The 27,292-nt window shown below is 39.8% G+C and overlaps 2 protein-coding genes across 4 annotated transcripts in view; both read right to left on the minus strand.

The window, feature by feature from the left end:
- Window positions 1-3,474: 3,474 nt before the first annotated feature.
- NDUFS5 (NADH:ubiquinone oxidoreductase subunit S5) lies at window positions 3,475-10,968 on the minus strand. Its single transcript, XM_081056525.1, has 3 exons — window positions 10,862-10,968; window positions 9,180-9,397; window positions 3,475-6,012 (listed from the first exon to the last, which is right to left on the minus strand). Exons 2-3 carry the CDS (start codon window positions 9,393-9,395, stop codon window positions 5,908-5,910), a joined length of 321 nt encoding a protein of 106 aa, XP_080912651.1. The 5' UTR covers window positions 9,396-9,397; window positions 10,862-10,968; the 3' UTR covers window positions 3,475-5,907.
- A 7,799-nt stretch (window positions 10,969-18,767) lies between these two features.
- Window positions 18,768-27,292, minus strand: part of AKIRIN1 (akirin 1) — a 96,150-nt gene continuing 87,625 nt past the window's right edge. For 2 of the 3 annotated variants that reach the window (XM_081056522.1, XM_081056523.1), the window contains 4 exons: window positions 25,963-26,103; window positions 23,806-23,940; window positions 22,407-22,478; window positions 20,248-21,745 (listed from right to left, as the gene is read on the minus strand). In XM_081056522.1, the coding sequence (XP_080912648.1) occupies window positions 21,735-21,745; window positions 22,407-22,478; window positions 23,806-23,940; window positions 25,963-26,103 (359 nt within the window). In that variant the 3' untranslated portion in view covers window positions 20,248-21,734. Of the gene's footprint in view, window positions 20,032-20,247; window positions 21,746-22,406; window positions 22,479-23,805; window positions 23,941-25,962; window positions 26,104-27,292 lie in introns of those variants that run through there. The other variant, XR_013993813.1, reaches the window with a different exon arrangement.

Below are 27,292 nucleotides of genomic sequence, written 5' to 3' on the forward strand. Positions count from 1 at the left end.
CCTCTACCCATTCCCACACCAGGAGTCCAACCCCCAAATTGGAAGCTGACCAGTTGTCACCTGTAAATTCTTCCTGGAGTTTAAGGCTTCCTTGCATATATCATTTTTCGTTAGCCCCATAGAAAATTATGAATCGTTTTGTCCAGATTTTTTTTACATTAGCAAAGGGCTCTCAAGTCCTTCTATATAGTTAGAAGTGAAAGTCTAGACCTAGATTCAAATCCTGCTACTAGTATGTTCAGATATTTGATACTTCATGCTTCTGAGCCTCCATTTCCTAAAGTGTAAAATGAGGCAATTTTGATGTATTTGCTATTCAATTGGGCCTCTTTTCATTGCAAGATGAAAATCCAACACTGGCTTAGACAAAAAAAAGGAAATTTACTGGCTCATACAATTTCAAAATCCAAGGATAGGGTTAATTTCATGAAGGACTTGATGCAGAGACTCACTTTACCAGGAAGCAGTTTTTCTTTCTCTCCCAACGTGGCTGCTCCTTTTCATCTATTGAGTAGTATACCTTTATATTTCTCTTCTTGTAGCAAAGTGGGTGCTTATAAATGTTTGTCGAATGAATAAAAATGGCATAAGCATCTATAGAACTTAAACCTCCTCAGCATTAAATACAGAAGAAACCTCCCTCCTCTCTTCCAGGATTCTAAGCAAATCTTATTCATTGGTTCCAATTGGACTATGTGCCTGATGGGACATTCTTGAAAATACATTAAGGGAAGAAAGCAAAACACAGGAATTACATACGTAATTTGCTATCATTTGTTTTAAAAACAGAAAGTGTGTGTGTATATATCTACAGGCACAGATTATCTCTAAGAAACTCAAAACATTGGTGCCTATGGAGAGGATAACTGGATAATTGGGGGAAATTTTTCAGTATATATCCTTTGTACCTTTGAACCACATAAATTACCTATTCAAAAAAATTAAATGAAAAATTTAAACGCAGTTCCTAAAGCACTCAGTGGTCTCCCTTGTGTCTGGATTAAAAAGCACCAAACCCGTTCTGATTCCCATTTACCAAAGTGCAGGAATGGGCAAGGATCACAGGTGATACTATTTTGAAGGAGTAAGTAACTTGCCCTCTCAGAGTGTTTAATCATCAATTGTAAAGAATCTCACAGCTTTCTGACCCTCCTGTCCCCCAACTTCAGTTCTATTCTGTACCACCTAGTTGGTCAAAAAGAGAGTCCTAACCCTGTTTGTTCTTATTCAAACTGCTTAAAGAAAAATGGTCTTGGAGCTGGCTCCTTGCTTTCACTAGCTCATAACATTGCCATCCTACTTTCTCAAAAAACAAAAACAAAAACAAAAACCCAACCAACCCCCGAAACAAATAATACAATTAAGGCACAAAGGACCACATATACAAAGATAAGACGCAGGGTTGTTTTGTCCCACAGGTATTTATGGGTATCTGATGTAAATGAGGCTTTTGATATCCTGTAAGGACATCAAGGCAATGCTTTCCAACAAACACAGTAAGTGTTCTCTATCACTCATTTTCATCTTTAGGTAAATATAATCTAATGGGATTTGCTCTCCCTTCATTCTACAACCCCAAGCTCAGGAATAAAGATATGTTTGAATGATAGGGCATGTACCGACTTTAAGCCTTATTAATATACTGCTTTCCTCTCTGGCATTTTCAATTGGCCACTGATTTTCCAAAACTAATGTATGTACTTAAAGCCAATGGGACTAAAAAATTCAGAAACGTTTGTGTGTACAGAACATAATAAACGACCTAACATGGGGCCACAGTACTGGATCTTGCTGGGAGGACTCTAGCTGGCTTGTTCATTGTGATTGATTAGTAATTTGTTTAAGAAAATGCTGCTTGGCTAAAGATTTGCTCTTTAATACAGGGAATAAGTAGGACTCTGCTCAAATGCCAAATCCCATATTTCCAATTTTGAGATTAGGACACAATGCATTTTTCCTTTTAAGAACCTTATAGTCAAGCCTTACTGTTGACATTTATGACTCAAACTGCTGCAAGACCAACAATAAACAGTCTGAAAAGGAAATTACAAAAACAATTCCATTTAAAACAGCATCCAAAACCAAAACAACAACAACAAAAACTAAGGAATTAACCTAACCTAGAAGGTGAAAGTCTTGTACAACAAAAATTATGAAATACTGATGAAAGAAATTAAAGCCATAAATGAAAGATATTCCATTTTCAGGGCTTGAATGACATATTAAGATGTCAATATGACCCAAAGTGATCTACAGATTTGATTCAATCCCTATCAAAATCCCAATGTTTTTTGAATAGAAAAACCCATCCTAAAATTAATATAGAAACTCAAGGGACCCTGAATAGCCAAAACAGTCCTAAAAAGAAGAACAAAGCTGGAAGACTCACACTTCTTGCTTTTAAAACTTACTACAAAGCTACCATAATCAAAACTGTGTGGAACTGGCATAGACAGATACGTGGACCAACAGAATAAAATACACTACAGAAATAAACCTTTACACATATGGCCAAATGATTTTTGACAAGAGTTCTAAGGCTATTTCATGAGGAAAACAGTCTTTTCAACAAATGGTGCTGCAAAACCTGGAAATCCACAAGCAAAAGAATGAAGTTGGACCCTTAGCTAACACTATACACACACACACACACATATATATGTATGTATGTATATATATATATATATATATATATATATATATATATATATATATATATTTAAATCAACTCAAAATGGATCTATGACCTAAAATTATAAAATTTAGAAAACATAGGGCTAAAAGCTTCACAACACTGGATTTGGCAATGATTTTTTGGATATGACATAAAAGGCAACAACCAAAAAAAGGACATATTGGACTTCATGAAAAATTAAAATTTTTCCTGCATCAAAGGACACTATCGGCAGAGTAAAAAGGCAATGCACAGAATGGGAGAAAATACTTGCAAATCATATACATCATACACCACTTAACAATGAGGGTATGTTCTGAGAAATGCATCATTAGCTGATTTTGTCATTGTGCAAACATCACAGAGAATACTTATACAAACACAGAACGTACAGCCTATTGCATACCTACGCTACATGCTATTGCCTATTGCTCATAGGCTGCAAATCTGTACTGCATGTTACTGTACTGAATACTGTAGACAATTGTAACACAATGGTTAAGTATTTGTGTATCTAAACCTACCTGAACATAGAAAAGTTACAGTAAAACATGGTATAAAAGATAAAAAAAATGGTACATCTATATAGGGTACTTCCCATAAATGGAACTTCCGGACTGGAAGTTGCTCTGGGTGAGTCAGTGAGCGGTGAGTGAATGTGAAGGCCTGGGACATTACTGTATAATGCTGTAGTGTAAACACTGTACACTTAGGCTACACTAAATCTATAAAACAACATGAAATTAAATCAAGCACGAGAAGATGATGCAATCAGGAGATGCAGTAAAAATGAGATGTATGAGGCTGCTGCCAGAGTAACATGGCACACTATTTTATAGCATACATTTTTTTAGAAGTAGAAAGAGAATACTCTAAAAAAATGATAAAGTAAATACATAAATAAGTCATTTATTACCAAGTATTATGTACTCTGTATAATTGTATTGCTACACTTTTCTGTGACTGGCAAAGCAGTAGGTTTGTTTACACCAGCATCACCGCAAACACAAGTAATGCGTTGTGCTGTTTCGATGGTCACTACCGTGTTTCCCCGAAAATAAGACCTCACCAGAAAATAAGCCCCAGCATGATTTTTTAGGATGACATTCCCTGAACATAAGCCCTAATATGTCTTTTGGAGCAAAAATTAATATAAGACCCGGTCTTATTTTCAGGGAAACACGGTAGGTGATAGCAATTTTTCGGCTCTATTATAATCTTATGAGACCACCGTTGTATACGTGGTCTGTTGTTGACTGAAACATCGTTATGCAACACATGACTATATGATAAGGAATCAATATCCCAAATATATAGAGAACTCCTAAAACAACCAAACTTAATTCAAAATTTGGCAAAGGACTTGAACAGACATTTATCCAAACTAAGCAAATGGCCAATAAACACATGAAAAGATGTAGTATCACTAATCGTTAGGGAAATGCAACTCAATACTACAATGATATACCATCTCACTTACATGGCTACTATAAAAAAAAAACAGAAAATAACAAGTGTTGGCAAGGATGTGGAGAAATTAGAACACTTGTGCACTATTTGTGGGAATGTAAAATGATGTAGTCACTGTGGAAAACAGTACATCAATTCCTCAAAAAACTAAAAATAGAATTACCTTATTATCAGGTAATTCCACTTCTGGGTATATACACAAATGAATTAAATGCAGAGTCTCAGAGATATTTGTACACATATTCATAGAAGCATTATTCACAATAGCTAAAACATGGAAAAAACTCAAGTGTACACCAACAGATGAATGGGGAAGCAAAATGTAGTATATATATACAGATGTTACAACATAGATGAATGTTGAGAACATTATGCTAAATGAAATAAGCCAGTCACAAAAAGAGAAATACTCTATGATTCCACTCACATGAGGTACTTAAAATAATCCAAATCAGAGAGATAGAAAGCAGAATAGTGGTTGCCAGGGTCAAGGGATAAGGGAGGAAGGGGAGTTACTTGATGGGTACAGTTTCAATTTTTCAAGTTGAAAAGCATTCTGGAGATGGTGATATTTGCACAACAATGTAAATGTACTTAATGCCACTGAATCAGATACTTAAATGTGGTTAAGATGGTAAATTTTGTTATGTATATTTTACCACAAAAAAAGTTGGAGGGGCTGGCCGGGTGGCTCAGGCAGTTAGAGCCCCATGCTTCTAACTCCGAAGGCTGCCAGTTCAATTCCCACATGGGCCACTGGGCTCCCAACCACAAGGTTGCCGGTTCAACTCCTTGAGTCCTGCAACGGATGGTGGGCTCCGCCCCCTGCAACTAAGATTGAACAGGGCATCTTGAGCTGAGCTACCGCTGAGCTCCCCGATGGCTCAGTTGGTTGGAGCACATCCTCTCAACCACAAGGTTGCCGGTTCGACTCCCACAAGGGATGGTGGGCTGTGCCCCCTGCAACTAGCAACGGCAATTGGACTTGGAGCTGAGCTGCACCCTCCACAACTAAGACTGAAAGGACAACAACTTGACTTGGTAAAAAGTCCTGAAGTACACACTGTTCCCCAATAAAAGTCCTGTTCCTCTTCCCCAATAAAATCTTAAAAAAAAAAAAAAAAAGTTGGAAAAAAAATGCTGCAGAATATCTGAGGTTTCAATTATATTCTCAACACATTAATTTTCTAAGCTTCATGACTTTCCTTCTATATCTGGATTTTTCTTTTAAAAATATGTTTCTAAACATATCAACTAGAAGTACTATTATACCACTGACATACGATAGCAAATTGAAACAATGGCATTGCTTCTTCAAAATTAAATTACCCAAACTTGGCATTTTTTAGCTTTCAATTTCACTGACCTTATAGTAAACACACAACCACTCTCTTTGTTGCCTCTCCCTCCCAGCCCAAGTCTGTGCTTTATGGAAAATAAACCAAAATCAAAACATTAAAAAATGCTGCACCTTCTTAAATGAGTTCCCATATTTAAAGTACCTCATATATGTTAAGCATTCATTAAATGCTGCTTATTATTCCCTAGATACTAATTTTTAAGGCTTAGGTACAGGCATTTTTCCAAACTTAAAAAATAAGTTGCAATCTCATTATAGAAAAGCATGATCCAAGAGAACATAGAACAAATAGGATGGAACAATCCTTTATTGTCACTTTCACAAAGAGTTTGTCCGTACATTACTTTTCCAGTGGAGAAGAATAGACGTGAAATCAGCCTTCAACCGTCAGCAGCTCCTCTGTTCAGGGTCTGGGATCCTCCTTGCCCAAGTGGTGGGGGGGAGGCGTATACTTCCCCTCCTTTATTAGCTTATCCCGCTGCCTCATGATGGCACTAAGACGTTTCATCTGCCAAAGGAGAGAAGTATTTTAACCAGGGGGAGATATGCACCAGAAAGTGAGGGCTGGAGGAACTGAAGGAAAAACGCTTTCATTTTTAAACTATAGAAGCTTTTCATCTTAGAGGGCCTCTGAGATGAAGCCCGTCTTTAAAGAATTAACTTGAAATCACTTCCTAACCTTTTAACAAATAAACTTCTGGTGTACATAATATCTCCTTGAGATGTAATAACTAAAACGTTCCAATTATATATAAGAACACAAGTATTCACAAACACAGTAACAAAAAGATATAGGTTAAAACCTTTAAAAGGCATACTTGTGCATACTAAAATCTTTGAAAATATTAAAAGCTGAGATCATCTCACAGTGTATATATCCCTCATGACTGTTCACTGGTATGAATGAAGCAGAAATAGCCAATGTAAGGTCTCTTTTATCACACTGAATTACCGTGTTTCCCCGAAAATAAGACCTAGCCAGACAATGAACTCTAATGCGTCTTTTGGAGCAAAAATTAATATAAGACCCGGTCGTATTTTACTATAAGACCGGGTCTTATATAATTTAAGACCCGGTCTTATAGTAAAAGACCGGGTCTTGTGTAATTTATAACGTTTTATAATTTTACTAAAAGACCGGGTCTTTTTGCTCCAAAAGACACATTAGAGCTGATTGTCCAGCTAGGTCTTATTTTCGGGGAAACACAGTAATGACCTGATATGTGCTCAGCTACTAGTCACTTTTGAGCCCTGAGTTCTGCCACTTCTCAGGAAGGACATTCCCAGCGACTAAAAGCCACGATACAAGGAGACTGAGAGCCATAATCCACATGGATTCTGTAACACAAAAAATATACTTAGTAATGCTCATTGCATTATTCGTCTGCTCAAAACTCAATGGCTTCCCATCTTACTGAGAGAAAAAACGGAATCCTTCCTTAAAAGGACTTACAAGGCCTACCTCTCTGACTTTGTGTCTTAACATCCTTCCCCTAGCTCTCTCTGCCCCAGCTCAGGGACTTTTGCACTTGCTGCTTCCTCTGCCCAGAATATTCTTCCCTCGTAGCCACATGGCTCACTTTCTTTAAGTCTCTGCTCAAATGTGTTGTCGCTCAAGTCTTCTTTGACCACCCTATTTAAAAGAGCATCTACTTAGCTCCCACATCCCGTACTTTCTATCCTTTTCCTGTTGCTTTTCCCCACTGCACTTATCAACATCTGACACACTATTTTTTAACCTGTTTGTTAATTTTCTGCACCCCACCCTGCACCCATATAAATTCCATGAGGGCAGGAACCTTTTGCTGTTTTTCTTACTGGTATACTCCTGGTACCTAGACTAGTTCCTGATATAATAGGTGATTCAATGAACATTTTTTTTTTTTTTTTTTAGTGAATGACTAAGTTTTCACAAAAACATGAAGAGCTAGTGTATTCAGTTAAATATTCCATTAACCTTAAAGAATTAGGATATAACTTCAGTAGGAAAAACTCCATGTATTCTAAATACTAACATAAACATTTACTATTTTTAAAAGACTGCATTCTTAACCTTTCTCTATTAAAAAGTTTTCCAACAGAGGACTAGTCATGGTTGAGCTATCACAACACCATATATCAAATCTTTCTCCAAACCAGAACTAATCACCACTTAGTGTTACATTATGGGTATATATGCACAGGCTCTGGAGCCAGCATTGCCAGGTTCAAATCCCAGTTCCACCACTTACTAGCTGTAAGACCTTAGGCAATGGCATTAATTTTTCCTTGCCTTAAGTTTTTATAATAATTGTATATGGGGAAAATAATAGTAAAACATCTCACAGGATTGTTGTGAGAAATAAATACATTATTACATGCTAGGCACTTAGAGTGGTGGTTGATTCTAATTCCCCGATTTCACTAGCTTCTTCACCTATGGAGAATTATCTAGTCATTTAGAGTGAGCTCTAAAACAGTAACATTTCTATTCATAAATTCACAGGATGAGGAAATGACCTTGGAGCAACTCCTTAACATTTCCAAATAAGGAAACCAAGACAAAGAAGTGATTTGCCCAAAGTCGCAAAACTAGTCGTGGCAGAACTGGCATCAAAAGCCAGCACTCCTAACTCCCAATTCAAAGTTCTTTCCACCTTACCACACTGCCTCCTCTTGGTGTGAATTTTCCTTTATGAGTAAAGTCTTAATCTGAGCAAGGAATAACGGGCTCACAAGAAGAGAAGTTAAGACATGTCGTGAACTAAATAGCTGGTAGGTGGCCAACCATGACCGACTTGTCCTATGACATACGTTATACTACATTACTCACTTTAATGGTCAATATTCCTGTAGCAATCAATACAAAAGTATTACCTGGCACCCTCTCATTCCTTCCAAGTTTGGCTTCACTTTATCCAAATGCCAAGAGCAGATATTAAAAGATAAGAAATTTTAAATTTTGATATAGATAACTTTGTGATAAATTTAACTGATAATCTAAATTGTCTCCCTTAACTCCAAGGAATTAGGAGTAATAAAAACATTTCTATTTGTATTATCTGGTGCAGAGAAATAGGCAAAACGACACCCCACACCCAAAAATGTCTTCTCTAAGGGAGAATAGGGCCCCATATGTTAGACAACTCACTCAACTCTTGAAGAGATAGACCCTTCAAGAATGCTCTTAACATTCTTTTCCCCCTGCATTTTTGGTTAGACTCGCCTAAAGCAATCTAATCTCATTAATAATTAAGATTGTTATATCAGGTTCAATGTAAATAGACCTGTAGGGTTTTAATGTCCTCCCCCAAAAGGGTTCAATGACTGAAAGAGTTTTACCCAAAGATTTTCAAGGACAAACATCCCAGACTGGTTGGTATTTTTTGCTTTATGGCCGATTGCAAAAATAGAAACAGACACACATATGTAATTTCTAACCTGATGGCTAAAGCAAAGTACAATGCTAAGGAAAATATGTGAGAAGATGAGGAAGAACACTGAGGAACAACAGGTTTTACTCACAACTAAAGGCATTTAACTTCCTTGACATGGTACCTTCTTAGAGGTGTTTTACCACAAGTCTTGCCAATTCACGTTGGGCAAGTCACTGCCCAATGACCAATTAAAAACACTGAAAAATAGCCCCAGACAAATAAGGAAGTAATTCAGCTCCCATCTCCATCATTTCCTCACCGTTTTCTGCCGAAGCAGACATTCTACAAAATCATCATACTCTATCTTGCACTCTTTCTCTGCGCGGATAACACCAATTCCATGTGAACATTCTATCCATTCTTTTTCAAAAGCATGGCACCGAGATGAAAGCTTGTGGGGCTGCTCAGCACTCTGGATTGTCATCCAGCGGTCTAAGTCAACACCCAGCCTTTTCTGTATATCAAAGAAAGGCATGGCTGAAATGGAAAATAAGAAAGATAATGTCATAAAAGTGCAGTCAAATAAGAAATTTCCAAGAAAAAATGAGATGATTATAATTAGCCCTCTAGAAAGATATTTTACATCATTCTCCGAATTTCTTCTTACCAAACTTTTTCACTAGATAGATTCTTCCAGTTTATGGTAGAGGAACAATTTTGTGCTTTCACAAAACCCAAGGAAAAGAGAACCAGAACTTAAAAACAATGCATAAAAATCCTCTCTATATTGATAAAGTCATTTTTATCAAAAGTCAAAAAGAATGTTTATGTTTGACTCAATAATACAAATTCTTGGAGACAGATCTGAAGAAATAACTGAAAAGAACAAAAATAGCATAAGCACAGAAACATTTCTTTACATATTTCTATCCATATCACTTAGATGACACCTCTCCTGAGAAGTCATCCCTGCTCTATGTTAGCGGGCTTCCTTCTCAACTTCCCATGGGCGTATGTCGCACTCCACTGTAATGGACTATTGACTTGAACGTCTCCCATACTGAACAATGTGAGGGCAAGGACCAGGTAGGGATTCAGTAATTAGTGAAAAAGATTCATTTCAAACAACTTAAACGTGCAACAATGGATAGTTAAATCCAGGACCTACTTTGTAGAATATGATAGATACTGGGAAAAAAGGATAATATACATTTTAATGTCACATGAAGAAAAGGAGTACAAAAGCAAAGAAAAACTGCCAAAGACTGGGAGGAAGCACACAGAAAGCGCCACTAGTTACGTATGAATGGTAGATTTACAGGTGAATTTCACTTTAAAAATTTCTACCGTTCGTTCAGTCATTTACTGAGTAATAACGTTCCAGGCACTGGAATGGGGAGAAAGAAGCAATTGCAAAGTACCAGAATAAAGATACACAGCGAATTAAGAACCCGAAGGCAGGAACACGACGGGGTTTACGAGCTCAAAGGAGGAAACACCAACTCCGCCCAGGAAACTTGAACATGCCTTTTCAGATGGGTTCCATTTGCCTCGCAGGCAAAGCATTTGCCCCGTAGGGCACAGCACCAGTTACAGCAGGCGGAGCTGGGTACGTCTGGGGGACAATGACCCAGGCCTGGCTGGGGCGCAGAGTGCATGTCGGGAAGACCGAAACGAGCTGAAGCTGTGGGCAGGGCCGACACCACGCAGGGCCTTGGCAGCCGGGTGAAGAAGCGTGCGCTTCAGGTTAAGTAACAGAAGGCCAAAGCATTAGACTGGCAGAAATCTAAATTAGCCTGAAAACAGAACCGAGAGAGGTGCGGTCTACAGGCTTCGGTGACATTGGCTGTGTGGGCACAGGGGCCTGCGAAAACGGAAAACACGCCCAGAATTCGGGCCTGGGAGAACGGACGCCCAGCAATCCAAGAGGAAATTTGTTAAAGAAATCTCGGAAGGAAGCGCCTTAAGCTACACTGCCCCGCGGACAAACGCAAGCCTCACCGTCCAACCCCGGTGCCCCAGTCTCCTCGCTGGCCGCCGCTACTGGACGATCTGCTTGGGACTCGGAGACTTGCCGCAAAGCACGCCCGCAGCGCGACACTTGCAGCGCGACGCCGGAAGTAGACCTTCCTGTGGCCGCCTCGCCCCGGGAACCCTAGGGAACTAAACCCGTCGGTCTGCGCTTGCGCGACTCTGTGCGCTGACCTCTGGGGGTGTTGACCGTGGATAAGCTGACCTTCTCCTCCGCGTTAGCGGCGGCCCAGCCGTTAGTGAGTCCCTGTTGCCTCCTCGCACTGTACCTAGCACGCTCACGACGACTTTGATTCGTGAAGGACGTGACCAAGTCCACACGAGAGAAAAAAGTGTCCCCTCCGCCTCTCCAGTAGTGGTTCATCTCATGGACTGTGGACCCACGCCGGGTGGGTGCAAATTATGGCTTCGCCACTTCTGTGTGACCCTGGGAAAGTTTAACCTCACTGTGCCTCAGTTTCCTCATCTTAAGATTTTAAAACACAAGAATAGTACCTACAGCGGAAGGTTGCTTTGGGGATTACGTGTTATGTGTAAAGCTCCCAGACGGTTCCTGGAATGTGGAAAGCGTGAGGCAGTCGCGATGCTTTGATGTCTCAGCTTCAACAGTTTGCGGATTGGTTATGGAGGACAAAGACCGTGCCCATCCTCTGGGTCAGAACCTCCAGTGCTTCCCTTTGACTACAGCGGGGCCGCGCGCGTGTGTGTGTGTGTGTGTGTGTGTGTGTGTGTGTACAGGAGCGCGCACCATTGTGTGTGACGATACACACTGCGCATATGGGAAGAAAATACTAGACTATTTCTTTTTTTATCCAATCTTAATTTCTACTTTTTGTGTGGTTTATAAAGTGCATAACATCACTGCAGTTGTATTTAATATTTATTTGAGGTTTGGGATGAAAATTTATTTTCATTTTAAGTGATGCGCTCTCAAAAACGTTTAGAGAAGTCCACCCTTCCAACTTTCCCAGGCTCACTGTCCAAAATCCCGACTAATGCCCCAACCAAGAGCTTATTGTTCCATTGTATTCCAAGAAAAGTCCTGCCATCCAGTCTCTGATTTTTTAATTCCTTTCCCAGGAAGGACACCATTTCCACCCTACCTCCATTTTTGCCTGCCAAATTATCTGCATAGGTTTGGCCCAAAGGGGTTAACTGCCCCCGAAGCCCCAGAATCCTGATTTCGCTCAAGCATTCCAATTTTCTCTTCCGTCCTCCCGTTAGATATACCCCACCTTTGATAAGTTTCAGTTCAACTAGAATTTCCCGAACATCTAATGCGTGTCCAGCAGAATACTGGAGACTTATGGAATTGCTAACTCAAGGCCCTAGCCCACAAAATACTAGAGGTAGCAAGGTATTGATCACAACCACCCTTTGCACTTCTCCCACTTTCTTGCTTATGTTGGAGGTACCATCTTCCCAGCCATTCAGGTAGAAAACTCTTGTGAAGTTGTATTTTACCTTTTCCTCATCTTTCATCCAATATTTACTGACTAAATTCTCTGAATTATTCCTTCAAGTTTCTAATTTATTTCCTTTCTGCCTCCCAGCTCCTCACCTCAGTCTGTTTTGCACTAACTAATCTTCCTAAAATACTAATCTCATTGTATCACTCCTCAGATACCAAGCAGGATAGGTAAGTACAAAGATGGGCCACTCAGATGCCTCCAAAAGCCAAACAGAGCTCACTATAAGGAAATGAAATCAAAAGCACCATGATAAATGGCAACTGGTACTTGGCATCAGTTTGATGGACGGAAGGAGTGGTGGGGAATGTGATAAACTGGGCATATGTCCTCAAAGGCAGCAGCTACTCAGCTCCATACTATTACTGTTGACAGAATCAGGGCCCCAAAGTGTCAAATCTTCAGATTTTTCAAAAGAAGCCAGAAATCTTGTTATTGTTTAAATGTGAGACCTCCTACTTTTAAAATGTGAGGGAACTAATTTTTTGAAAAGTGCTGGCCAAACAAAACACATTGGAAACGGCCTTTGAGCTGCCCAATTTCAACCCTTGGATGGAAAGAAAATTGGAGGTAGGGGAAGCAATTTACTTTGAACTCTGATGGCTTTTTACATCCAGCCTTGCTCCCTTCTTACCCACTGTATTGTTGCTTTTCTAAAACTCAAATCTGATCATTCCAAAAACACTCAGCTTTTATCACACTCCATGACCCTTGGCGATAAAGACAGTCAGAATGCTGTGGGAAGTGATAAAACACAAAGATGAACAAAACAAGGGAAAACACAAAGAAGGGGGTCATTTATACTGCTCAGGTTGTGTGTAAGGTGTCAGTGTATTCAAGAAAACGTCCACGTTCTTGGGTTTGGAATTCAAGACCCTTCATCATCTGATTTCTGCCCATTTCTGAATCCTTAGATCCCACTGCTTACCAGCCCCTACTTAACCTCCGTGTTCTCAGCCATCCAGAATTGCTCATGCTTCCGAACTGTGTAGGTGCAGGTTGTTCTGCCTGGAATGATCCCGTTAGCTCACTGCCACCTCCCCACAGGTCTCCAAGGTGAATGTCTAATCCGTGGACTATTTATCACATTTTCTGGTTAAAGCTTCCCGAATTTCACAGGCATTTACTAGGGCTTTCTTGAGGTCCTGCCCGCCCTGTAAGTTTCTATTACATTAACTGTTGCTACACCGACCATGCGTCGAATCCCATGTCAGCCCTGGTGTGTTGGATATGGGGGACAGATCTTTCTCTACCGCAAATAGTGGGCGACAATTCCCGGAGACCCATGACAGACTGAGTCTGCGCCGTTGCTATAGTGACTACCGGCGGAGAGGGGGCACACACTAGGATTGGCCCACTGGGATTGTTTACCTCTCAACCTTAAGGGTGTGTTGTCCCCTCTGCACCTCCCACCCCCGTTTACCTTTTTATTATTTTGCAGATCCTTTGATTTGCGGAAGTGTGATTTTACAACAAAATTAAGACTTTATGCGCTAAGAGGCAAGGCTGAGCTGTCGCTCCTTCCATTCTGTATTCGGGAAAACCGAGGCTCCGAAACCTGGTGGAACCTGACTAGGTGAGCTGTTCTTCCCAAATAGCCATCTTCCCATCTTCAAAGCACAAGATGGCTGGATGACCTAACTGAAGGCCCCCATTCACATCCCTCTGAAAACTAGCCTCAAGGGCTGCATGAGCACAAGTTGTGGACAGTCACAGGCTGTCTGAAGTCCCCCTAGGTTTCCATTCATGGGACTTGTCTTTGACCTATAGGATTTCCTTATGTTTGCATACCTCTTACTACAATTTAGCACACTGGGAACTTTAGTTTAGGCCTGTATCTGATACGACTGCCACATAGATTTTAAAGTGGCCTGTGGATCCTAGCACATTTGGGGAAGACAGTAAGTTTGGACACTTCCCCCAACCTTCACCCCCAAGCCTGGAGCTGTAAGAGAGAGGCAATAAAGCCAATAAGCAAAGTAACCTGAAAAAGTAATGGGTCCCAAGGCCTAGAATGTAATGGAAAGCAGAGCGATCATTTAAACTAAAAAAAGAATATGGGGGCGGATGGGTGGCTCAGTTGGTTAGAGCCCAAGCTCTGGGCAACAGGGCTGCCGGTTCGATTCCCACATGGGCAAGCGAACTGCACCCTCTGAAACTAGAATGAAGTCATTTAGTTGCCCTTGAGCTCCTGGATGGCTCAGTTGGTTGGAGCACAGGCTCTCAACCACAAGATTGCCGGTTTGACCCCCACAAGGGATGGTGGGCTGCGTCCCCTGCAACAATGGCAACTGGACCTGAGTTGTGCCCTCCACAACTAAGATTGAAAGGTCGACAACTTGACGATTGAAAGGACAATGACTTGGATGGAGCTGATGAGTCCTGGGAAAAACAGGACTCATCTGTTCCCCCACCCCACTCATACAAAAAATTCCTGGAAATACACACTGTTCCCCAATAAAGTCCGGTTCCCCTTCCCCAGTAAAATCTTAAAAAAAAAAAAAAGTTGCTGAAAAAACAAAAAGTGCCATTTGGAGGTGGAGAAATGTCAAGTTGAAGATGCAACAGAACCAGGAACCACTGAAGCAAACTGAAATGGGGAGGAAGGCTGTGCCAGGCTCACAGTGGCAGTTAACCCCCCTCATTCTGATACGTGGAGGTGCCTCTTGACTTTAATTAGGCGTCCCAAGTGGTATGGTTACATGAAGAGAACATGCTGTTAAGGCCAGTGGGGTAGTCTACTGCAGCTGATACATTTCTCATACATTAACACATTGGAGTCTGGTTTTATAGGCCAATAGCTTTATTAGTGAGTCAGTCTTCCTGAGTACAGATCAGGGTAATTAAACTACCTGGAGGGAACCTGCCAGGGCAGCTGAGTAACCTTCCCCAGGAAACACCCTGCTTGCTCTCTTTCCAGATGCACAGAACACTTATCAAAGCAAGTTTTATCACATTTCTGCCCATAGACTGTGAGCTTCTTTAGGGTAAGGGCTGCATCTCTCTTACCCTGGCTAGACAACTTGCAGAAGCCTTAAAATTACTTGGTCTGAGAGTTAAGGGAAAGAATTTGAAGTAGTGCACTGATGACTAGAAAAGGAGAGGAGTAGCCACATAATTCATTTAGTCACTCATCATTTAGGAACCAACAGAGGGACAGATAATAGCTCAAGTATTGTGTATAGTACCATCTTTCACTAAATTAAGTGTTCAGTATAGTGGAATAATCACATAGACATATAAATGCTTTACACAGCGTTTTAAGAAAGGCATAAAATGAAGTACTGTGTAAATACTGCACCTCCTCAGAAAACTTTCTTAAATTCAATTTGGGCATCTAGTTACTCCCTATCATTACCATATTTTTGCAATACTTTTAAATCTTGGATTAACCTATTTACTAGTTTGCCTGTCTTACGTCACAAGAATCTAAGTACCACAAGAGCAGGGACCTTGTCTGTCCAGCTCAGTGGTATGGTCCTAGAGCCCAGAGCAGTATGTGGCAAATAGTATGTCTCAATAAACATTTATCAAATGAATACGTAACTCTGCCTTGAGGGGACAAAGGATTTAATTCCAGGCAGAGGAACAATAGGAGCACCATGAAAAGTGATGGGCTGAACTGGCAAAGACAAACCAAACCAAAAGAATCTTTGAAAGTGTGCCGATGGGAAGAGGGAAGCTGATACAAGATTCTTCAATGGCCATGCTCTACTTAGCCAGGGCCATGTTTAATCATCCTTTCCAATCAATGTACAGGCTGGACAAAGCAGCTCTTTACTGGTCAACTTGTCTCCAGTTTGGTACTTGCCCTTTTGTCTTGTACTTACCCCTGCGTTAGTTTCCCCAAAACTGTCCAGATTTCCACAAATGGCCAAATTCCTAGCAGTCAACGCCCTTCATTATCTAGCCCCTACTAACTAGTTTCAAGTTCTGTTTCCAGAATAGATACATGAGTTTTCTACTCTGGCTAAACAAGAATGTCATCCCTGCACACCATGATTTGCCACTACCCAGACTTTGCTCACGTCAAGCCCCAGTTCCTACCTTTGCCGGAGCCCTAGCCATCCTTTGAAACTTCACTTCAACTCTACCTCCCTGAATGAAGCCTTCCCTGATCACTAACAGTGGCTCCTTAGAACCACCTCTTTCCCTTGGTCCATGACCAGTACCATTCACACACTTAGAGACTTTTACCTTGCCTGCTTATATATTCCTTGTTAGACTGAGGCCCCTTTTCTCTGGGGTCAAAATCCAACCGACCAAGTATTTAATTCCAAGTCAGGTACTGGGAATGACAAAGAACAGACTAGGGGTACTTACAGAACTTGTCAGGCTTTTAAAACTCAAGTATCTGTCCTCCACAAATCAAAACAGTAATGCTTGAATGACTGAAAAACACTCAAAGCCAGTATTAACATGTCTTTCCCATCTGAGCTCCCATTAAAATGAAGGACTAGGGGGCCGGCCCGGTGGCACAGGTGGTTGGAGCTCCATGCTCCTGACTCCGAAGGCTGCCAGTTCGATTTCCACATGGGCCAGTGGGCTCCCAACCACAAAGTTGCTGGTTCAACTCCTCCAGTCCTGCAAGGGATGGTGGGCTCCGCCCCCTGCAACTAAGATTGAACATGGCACCTTGAGCTGAGCTGCCGCTGAGCTCCCGGATGGCTCAGTTGGTTGGAGAGTGTCCTCTCAACCACACGGTTTCTGGTTCAACTCTTCCAGTCCTGCAAGGGATGGTGGGCAGCGCCCCCTGCAACTAAGATTGAACACGGCACCTTGAGCTGAGCTGCCTCCCAGATGGCTCAGTTGGTTGGAGCGCAGGCTCTCAACCACAAGGTTGCCGATTCGACTCCCGCAAGGGATGGTGGTGGGCTGTGCCCTGCATCTAGCAATGGCAACTGGACCTGGAGCTGAGCTGCGCCCTCCACAACTAAGACTGAAAGGACAACTTGAAGCTAAACGGCACTCTCCACAACTAAGATTGAAAGGACAACTTGACTTGGAAAAAAGTCCTGGAAGTGCACACTGTTCCCCAATAAAGTCCTGTTAAAAACAAATAAACAAAAAAAATGAAGGACTATTGAGTATCAAGCCAGGTTAACAGCCTTCACTGACCAAAGCTCCAATGAGCAAAAAGTACCTAGGAACTTTCACTTCTAGGAATTGAGCATCAGGAAATTTGGATCAATGTACTGCTAAAGCTAACTAAAAAGCAGTAAAAATATGAAAGCACAAAAAGTCTCACTAGGTAATGAGGAATTACTGAGCCAAAATCTAGGTGAGAACCCAGACAGACACCTTAAAGTCAGGATTCCAAAGTATTACACTTTCAAGACATGGGTGAAACAAAAGTAAACCCAGTCCTCACGTGGATTTGATACCTGGTTTGTGTCATCTGGATGGTCCAGGGAAACTGCAGCCTTCAATCCGAACTCAGATTTGGTAATAGTCCTAGGCCCAGGTAGTAAGAAATCCTGCCTAGAAGTAGACCATCCTAGTCCTGTTTATTTCTACAAATACTTTTTCAAATATACTATCCAGCTCCCAGATAACCTGGCATAGAGACAAGACACTATAAACAACAATCAGTAAAAACAAGAGATCCATTAAGACTTCAGGTCTTGAAATTCTAGACAAAGTCATCACATCCTCCCTCCAATGAAGTGCTACTTTATTTGAAAGTATGGTTTAGGGTGGGTAGCTGGATATCTTTCCCTAGGTAAACCTGTTCCTTTCTTCCTGAAGGTGTCAACCTTATCCAAGGTCCAGTTCAATGTAGCTATAGCTGACTGTAGCACTCTCTGAAGCTGTTTTAAAGGCAGGAGTCGCCAGGACAGCAGAGAAGTCACTATTCCTCAAGAACAATATTTAACAAACTACCTTTAAACCCATGCTATTTTCTGATAGACATGAAATTCTCATAACTCACTTCTGTATCTAAAATTTCAAAATTAAATGTTGCTCTAAAAAGTTCACTATCTTTTTCTGTAAGAACTCACTTTGGCTATGTTTTCATTTGTAAGCAGAGAATTTTTTTCATTATACCACAACCTGAGGTGTAACTCTCCCAGGAATGTTAAATTAGGGTATGTGTCTACCAATCCATGATGCCCCTAGTTGGCCTTGTTTGTGAGCTTTTCCAAATGCTTATCAATGCTACAATGCAGAGCCCACAAACTTTTCTATAAATGGCCAGAGTAAGTATTTTCAACTCTGTGACCCATATTGTCTGTCTCTGGAGTTGCAGTGTGAAAGCAGCCACATGCAAACTAATAGGTGTGGCTGTGTTCAAATAAAACTTTATTTACAAAGAAAGTTTTTTGTAAATAACTTTTTTTGTAAAAAAGTTTGCTGACCCCTGATATAGTGAATAACAAAATACAGATCCACTGAAAGGCACCACTGAATTAACGTGTCATTCATCTTTTATTGTTTCCTTAGTCAAACACTTAAAAGTACAAATTCTAATAAGAGAACGTGAAATTCTGACGTTAACAAGGGGCTCCTTCATACTGTAAAGTCGAGAATCATTGCTGCAGATAGGAAGATTTTGGTCTTCAGAGCTGATGAAGACCACTGTAAAGAAACTTGCTGTAACATTTTCAGGTGAGTATTCTATGTCCCAAGCTGTGCTAAATACTTTCTTTACATGAACTATTTAATCTTGCATTTGAAAACAAACCCAATTACCCTTGTTTTACAAATAAGAAAATTATGGCTCAGAAAGTTCAGTTACTTGGCAAGGCTCACATAGCAAACTAGCAGAGCAGACTAAATCTAGGGCTACAAACATCCAAAAGCCATTCCTTTAACTACGATACTAGCCAACCAATACTCCCTAATGAGCAGAAAAGATTCACCATGTGTGGAAGCTGGCCCAGTGCTTATATCCCTGATGTTCTTCTCCTTGGAGAGCTCTTAACACTCATCGCTGCCTCTGTACTCCTCTGACCTAGGCAAGGACACTTACTTCTTTCATTCCCCTTAAGCTTAAGACTTTACCAATACAAAGGATAAATAAAATTAAGACGAGAGGAAAACAAATTTAACTAGCTCACTAAATATGGCTGTTCTGAGACCACAGGTTCTGGCCCATCCGTTATTCATCTCGGTAGGTTGACTTCTTCCCTGGGCCTTAACCTATCTCCATGGGACAAAGACACTTCCCTATCTGGGAATGTCCCTAAATTCAAGCTCTAGAAATCAAGATCTAGGGAAAAACTCCTTTTGCCAGTCTAAGGAAGGCCTACCTTACAGGTCCCCGTTACCTATCCTGGGAACCATCTTTTTTGGATAAAACACTAGACAAACATGTCTAGTCCATTTGGAGAAGATCCCAAAACCCAGCCGTGGTGGTGTGGTCTTACCCTGTGGTCCCAAAGGGCAACCGTATCATGATACGACAGCCTGTCATTGTTCTTATATAAACTTACTCTATTTCCCAGTCAGAAGCCACTTAGCAGATGGGGCTGACACTTGCAATAGTGAGTGAGCACATCACACTGATCCTGTACCAAGAAGACTTCAGTGAGGCAGTATTCCCTATTCCTGGTCCATCCTTCAGGACTTTTGATGGCCCCTTCAAAAGTTTTGGTGTGACTATCCCACTGTAAGGCCACTCCCATCACTGCCACTGCTATGCTCCTCCTCCAGGAACAAGTGACTACCCTGGAAAAAGAAGAGATGAAACAAATTGCCCTTCAAATAGGAAATAAAATAATTCTTTAATTATCAAAAGATGACTGCTGGGCTTAAAAGAAACTCTGTAACTCTTAAATGTAATGTTGAACTGGGAAAATGATTACAGCAGCCTCACATAAATTATTTTAATTAATAAATATTATCACAGTATTAAGAAGGCAAGGTAAACAAATAGCTTAAGTATTTTATTTGTTTGCAACTAAGCTTGTTAACACTATATAATGAAAATGTACAAAGAGTAACATTGCAGTTTTTGGTTAGATTTAAGTCAAAGACATTCATTAATAAGGAATCTTCCAATGTGAATATTCCAGAAATTTCTCTAAGCCATCTGATCAGAACTGTCTCTGAATATTACCTTACTTTGGAAGGTATTGGCATACATTTGAATTAACCTCAGAATTTTTCAAAATAAGCCCTAATTAAAAAAAACTATTCTATATTTAAACTAAAACAATTTTATTAGAATTTTCCTTTCCAGAAACAATAATAAATGAAACAAGGCATTTTGTAAAATGTGGTCCTGAACAAGTCACAGTAAAAAATAAATGTATACTTAACTTCCACCTCCTCAAAACAGAGGCTACTTTCTGTTCTTCAGCCTTGGCAACAAGGTGAAGAGCAGTCTGTAAGCAATTTCGGGCAGGGGTTGCCAAAACAAAGATCAAGCAGTTGAACATGGGCACCTCTCAAAAGAATTTGGGGGAAGCTGACCAAAGGATCCAATCTACGTGTAACCGAGAGAAAGGTGAAGCGGCTCCTCCCACGTAGCAGCGCCGTGGGGTCTGGCCCAGCCCCGTGCTCACCTGTGTGATGCTCCCCAAGCGAGCCCTGATGCTCCTGCTCCAGGGGAGACTTTTTCTTTTCAGACGTTCAGTGTCCAGGGAGCTCTTTGTGTGAATGAGGTGAGCACAGACTCCATGTGGGTATTTTAAGGCTTGGAGTCAAAGTATTTTTCTAACACGGCTAGGCAGAGTCCTTGTATCAAATGGCGCGTCTCTGGTTTGTTCTAATTCCTCACCGTGCATTTGTAGACCTAGAACCACAGACCTTTGCTATATCATTATAATCACATCTAATGTCCATCCTAACTTATGATTCATATTCTGTGCCTGGATACAGTCCCTGTATTTAACAGTAATACCTACACATAAAACAAGCCATGGTTACAACTTATATGGTCACAAAACATTAATGATCTTCTGTAGACCAAGCAAATGTTTTTAACCATAATTGTCGTGCATCAAATTCACAGCCAGGCTCCCCAAGATCAAAAAAATTTGCACAATACAAATAATAACTTAAAATACACATACACACATATACACACACTCTCACACACACTTCTTACAGAACTGTGCTTGGGGAAACTCCGTATGTTGCATGCCACTGAGGGCATATTTTGCTAAACTGCTGCTCCAGATATTATGTTTGGAAAATCTATCACAGTAGGGCATAACCGTTTATTGGATGAGCAGAAAAGAAAGATATGCTTGTGGCAACCAGAAAGTTTTACGGTCTTTCAAGTTGTATAAAATGGACCTGCAGAAACGTTTAAGTGTTCTCAGGATGCAAAGTTGGAGCTGAAATGTGATATCAAACCAGTTGCAAAAAGTGTACAGCAGCCATCTCTTGAGGTCAAACCTGGTACCCAGATATGCAAGAAAGCTTCAGGACACGTCTATAAATTAGGAATAAAAAAAACAAAAGAGTGTAAGAATACTAAAATATATAGTATTATACTTTTTAAATATTAACTAATAGCAAATGTGATAAACTACATGGAGAATATGAATCACCATTTAAAAGGTCCTAAATTCTCAAGAATTTAAGAAACCTGACTACGGTTCAGTTTAGATGTATAGCTATTTATAATTTATGTTTTGAGCAACTGATAGTTGCAAGATATTTATAATTAAGAAATTCTGAACACATACTTGGCAAGTTAGCCTAAGGAATCAACTTTCATAAAGTAACAATTGCAACTACCTTTCTGGGGAAAAGACAGGTAATAAACCAATTGGCACTCGAGTCAGTCTACCTAGATTTCAACCCAGGCTGAACCACTGGCTTGGACAAATTATTAAATTCTTTAAGTGCTATCTTTTCACAAGTTCAGTGTCCAGAGAGCTTTCTGTGTGAATGAGGTGAGCAAGTGGATGAAATAAACTTCATGAGGATTTAAAGGACTTAGCACAGTGCTGGGCATGTTAAGTATTGTTTAAATGCTAGTTATTATTTCACTTCATAGGGACTTTTTGCTCCCGGTAGACAAGGTACTCAGTTTCAAAATTTTGCTCTTGGAAGTTGGGAAATTCAAAGAAAAACTTCGCAATACTTACAGCTTGTGGGCCTTGTCCCATATCGTCGCATAATCTGATCATGTGTGAATTTCACAAAAGATTCATATTGTTCTGTGAGGGGAAAGACAGTATATACTATCCCCAGAAACTCTCCCGCAATTTTCCAAGAATCAAATGTCAGGACCACATTTGGCTTTGCAGTTTAAATCATCCATTCTCAGGCCCTCCTTTTAATAGTCACTCTGTTTTTGTTACTTCCTCTTAAGATCCTAGAGCAAAATCCCTGGCTCCTAGATTTGGTCACTGATCACCTATAATATAACATTTTCTTAATAATTTCTCCCCTGCTGTAACTCTATCCCCTAGTAATGGCTTCCCAACACAGACAAGTATGCTCACTACCATAAGCCAGCAAATTTTAGGCTACTTCCTATAGGACATGAAGCTTAAAGCTCTTTTCTGCACTCTATCCTTCCTATAAATTTCAACATACATACTGAGTAAAAGAGGGAGATGACTAGAAAGCTAAGAAAAATTCCCTACTACCTAATCATGGAGTTCCACAGAAGTACCTTCTAAAGACAAACTCAGTAGAAATATAGGTTGTCTGACAACTGTGAACACACAAGTGACAGAGCTAGCTGGTGTGAACAATTTTGGGATGGGGGTAGGAGAGGGGAATGATATAGTCGAGTTTCTTCTTATAATACACATTATTACTATACTAAAGGATCAAAGAAGTTCTACTATAAAGAAATCCATTTAACTTTGTTGTTAAACAAACAGTTCTCAACTTAAAGCTGACCTATTTTAATTTCTGAGGAACCATGTGGTGTGAGTCACCAGATTAGGAAAACAACTTTACAGGAAGAAGTTGTTGCCTAAAACCCCTCTGATCACAGTATCACTATCTTTCACTAAACAGGTACTATCTATTCCTGATTCAGATCCCTTTCCACAAAAGGCACTAACTTGTTGCCATCATTAATCACTCTGTCCTCTCCTGAGCTCTGCTTTCCAAACTTTAATGTACCTCCAAATCACAGGATTGCCTGACTTCCCACACCCACAGTGAAGTCTGATTATGTTGACTATATGACTATATGACACTCTTCCCAACCACCTGTTGATGTTAGCATTATCCCAACCACTTGTTTACAGGCCACCTAGACCAACTAACCCACTTAATGCCTTCATTAGCATGGAAAATTCTCAAAAGGAAAGCTTGCTTTATCTTATTTCAGAAATGTAAATGAAAAGTCCTTCCATATAAATATATATGGAATGTTTAGAATCACCAAAGGGAGTAACTTAATACTCATAACTCACTGAACTTTCTTGGATGATGTCCTACTCCTAAGTTACCATTTACTTAACTGGGGTTAATCTTTATTGAACCATATTAACTAAAAATGGCATAGTGACTGCCTCATCCTACCTGCTAGTTTGGTATTGAGGATTTGCTCATATTCCTCCCGAATTTTATCTTCATAGTCTTTTAAGAGACGCTCACATATTATTCCAACTTGTCGGAGAGTAAAGGTGGGCTGGTCCTTCTTCATCCAGGAGGAACCTGGCCAAAACACAAATCGAGTTTACCTAATAAATTCTAGTTCTAAGGTTCAGAATTAATAACTTCATGCAAACAGTCCTACGATATAAAAATAGTTTAGAAAAATGTTTTTCACTACTTCACCTGGAGTATTTAAAAAAAAATTCTGAGTTTTTGATATTTGTTTTACAAAGCAAGGACAAAGGTAAATTGCGAAATAGGAGGAACATGTATCCAGGTATGCTAGCTGATCTGCATACAGAAAAACAGTTCTGATGCCATAACAATCTGAGCTCATACTCAATGCTCCTTTGGCAAAGGTCAAGAACAAGTAGTTTCAAGCTGATATAAAGCTGGATTAGGGAAAGTAGAGTCACAGCATGAATCCACCAGATCCTTGGAGACCACAGAGACCTATGTTTAACCAAAATGGTGTGTCATAATATCTGAGGAAGTAACAACAACAAAAAGATACACATTCTGATTTAATTCTGTGGTAGGGCTTGGGTGTCTTAAGTTGCAGAGGTGATTCTGATAAGGTCAGAAGTTTAACAGTTAGGAGACCAAGTGATTTGCCCAATATAAAATACTGTTAGCAAGGTCATGGAAGTATGAAGGAAGGAGACAATTGAGCACTACATCTCTCCTTTGATCCCTTTTGAATGTAGGCCAAGAAGAGGGCCTATAAGATAGTAAGATAGTAGCTAGGAACCAAAATATCCACTGGAATGTCAGAAAACATGGAAATCGACTTCCTGATTATGATAAAAGCAGTAGTTCAATTGGTAGCTCAGTTCTGAGTTGCTCTTCAAAGCTTAGCCTGGTATCTTTTTTTTTTTTTTTTGGCTCTTTTAGTCTATAAACCATTTAATACCCTGAAACGAATCATTTTTTGCTTAAACCACATTTTTCTCTCTACAATGAAACCTGATCAAAACATCTGGCCAGTTAAATTTTTAATTGTTTCTCTACCCATAACATACTATATTACTTCAAAATTGTTACTAAAACAATTACAAAATTGTTACTAAAATCTCAAGAGAAAATTGACTCACTAGCTACAACCACTGAAAGGTCTATCACTCATGTGTGTGCAAGAACAATTAGAAAGGGTGTTGATCCAGGGCCAAAACCTTTAAGAAGACAATTAAAAAAAAAAAAGATATTTGGTGAAATTCACATAAAAGGAGGCATTTTAAAGTGAATAATTCAGTAGTATTTAGTACAGTCACAATGTTGTACAACCACCATCTCTATCTAGTTTCAAAACATTTCTACTACTCCAAAGTAACACCCCTTACCCATTAAGTCTTTTCTCCCCATTGCTCCCTCCCTCTAGCTCTGAGCCAACACCCATTTGTGTTCTATAGAGACAATTTTTAATCAAGGTCATTTTTCATACTTAGAAGTAGAATACTTTGTGAAGAAATAAACTCCTCTACTGTTAAAGGAGACAGTTCACCACCTCTGGAAATGTTCGAGCAATGGCCTGTTGACTATTTGCAGGGACATGGCAGGCAAAACTGGTTGGTGGCTGAACTGTGACCATGAAGATTCACTCCAACCCTGAGATTCTATTTTTGAGCACATTCTCTCTAACCACCTGTCAATGTTATAGAGCAAGGCTGTCACATGACTTTCTGCCATGACAGAAATGTCCTATAGCTGTGCCAATACCACAACTACACGTGGCTAGTAAGCATTTGAAATGTGGCTACTGCATCTGAGAAACTAAATGGTAAAATGTTATTAAATGTTAATGAATTTAAAATTAAATAGTCACATGTGGCTAGTGGCTATGGTATTAGACTGCAGTCATAGAGGGTGATGTTGCATTGGATGGATAGATGCCCAGTCAAATCAATTTAAGATCTTTTCCAACTTCATGACTCAATGGTTTTAAAAAAGTATAAGTAGTAATGTAATGCATATACTTTACCAACTTTATTACTTTAGACAAAATCAATTCCAGATTAGGAAACCATCATTTTAAGTACCATTTACAAATTCTTAAATGGATTGTACAAACTAAAGCATGCTTACCTGGAGAACTAGGTGCTGTGAGTGCTGAGGAGTGAGACTGACTTTCTGAAGGACAGGCTTCATTCTGATTAAGAACAACTTCTAAATGTCTCCACCTCTGATAACGACTATATTCTTGTTTTATGTTCTGAAAAATTTGCTCTAAATAAAACAGAAACACATTTGAGCTTTCACTTTATTATGTCAATTCTTCAAACTTCTTGTCCCTCCTCTCATATTATAACTAACGAGAAGTGTTTATATCAAATAAAGCACCCCTTCTATAACCCCAAAGTGAGCCCTCCTATTGTTGCTATTTCAACAATACACAGAATAGCAACTATTTTGTCATAAGTCACCCAGATAGTTCCCTTTCCTTGTTTTCTTTAACAATGAAGACCAGATCTGCTGTTTGCTGTAGGATTAATTAGTACAACTTACAGAGGAAAAAAAAGTCCTTCCCTTATAGGGAGCTATTTTTTATCTCCTTTAAGTTGCACAATTTCACAAACTAATGTATTAGGAATAAGTCTCTTACCACCCAAGGCCTTCTAACAGTGAAGCTCTTGTCCGGTTTGGGACTCAAAATCTTTAGGGAAGAAAAAAAAAGAAACTATTCTGTTCATATCCAGGGGAAAATCCAAGATTTATTGCTTGGAATTGATGATCAGACTTAGGAAAGAATTTTCTGATCCTCTGAGGCACTATTTGATAGAATTCAGATTACTATTTTAAGTCAAGGTAATCACAAACCGAATTTAACACTATACAGAGGAGTCTAGGACACACAAATCACTAACCACTTTGAAGTGCACTCCAGAGACATCATAGAATCTGGAAGGATGTGGTTTTCAAGTTTTGTATTTCTGTGATAGTATATGTATTCACTTTCCAGATAATAAAGCCTCCTTCTCAAAAACAAAAACCAAAAAGTTTTATCACCCCCCCAACTCACATTATTCTAATGTACACTTTGCTATAGCTATTTTTAATGAGGGGGAAGTGTTAACAATGCCATTTTGCTTCTTCCCAGCTATGTGACTATGACCTTGAGACGTCATTCAGGATCTTTAGCATAGTTCTTCAACATAAATGTTAAATGCCTGCCAATAAAGTTATGAGAATCAAAGTAAAAAATATTAATAATGCTGTAACAAGTGATGGTACAGCTCAGAAACTGACATGACCTCAAAGTAGCTCCACACATAGCTAAATTCTGAAACACTTAACCAAAACACTTGGAACTACATGTAGTTTAGCAAAGCTTTCCTTTAAGAATGCTATGAAACTCATATTTTAGATAGCAGAATGTATGAAGTCTTTGCTTCATCTTTAACATGTATTATTCTCC

This window comes from Rhinolophus hipposideros (assembly GCF_964194185.1).
Source record: "Rhinolophus hipposideros genome assembly, chromosome: 8".
NCBI classification, from domain to species: domain Eukaryota; kingdom Metazoa; phylum Chordata; class Mammalia; order Chiroptera; family Rhinolophidae; genus Rhinolophus; species Rhinolophus hipposideros.

Bases quoted from the DNA above. Each gene is read 5' to 3' on its own strand.
- NDUFS5 (XM_081056525.1), bottom strand. From the start codon at position 9,395: ATGCCTTTCTTTGATATACAGAAAAGGCTGGGTGTTGACTTAGACCGC. The intron at 6,013-9,179 runs GTGAGGAAATGA...CTCCTTTGGCAG, and splicing joins GTCTGCTTCGGCAGAAAACG to ATGAAACGTCTTAGTGCCAT.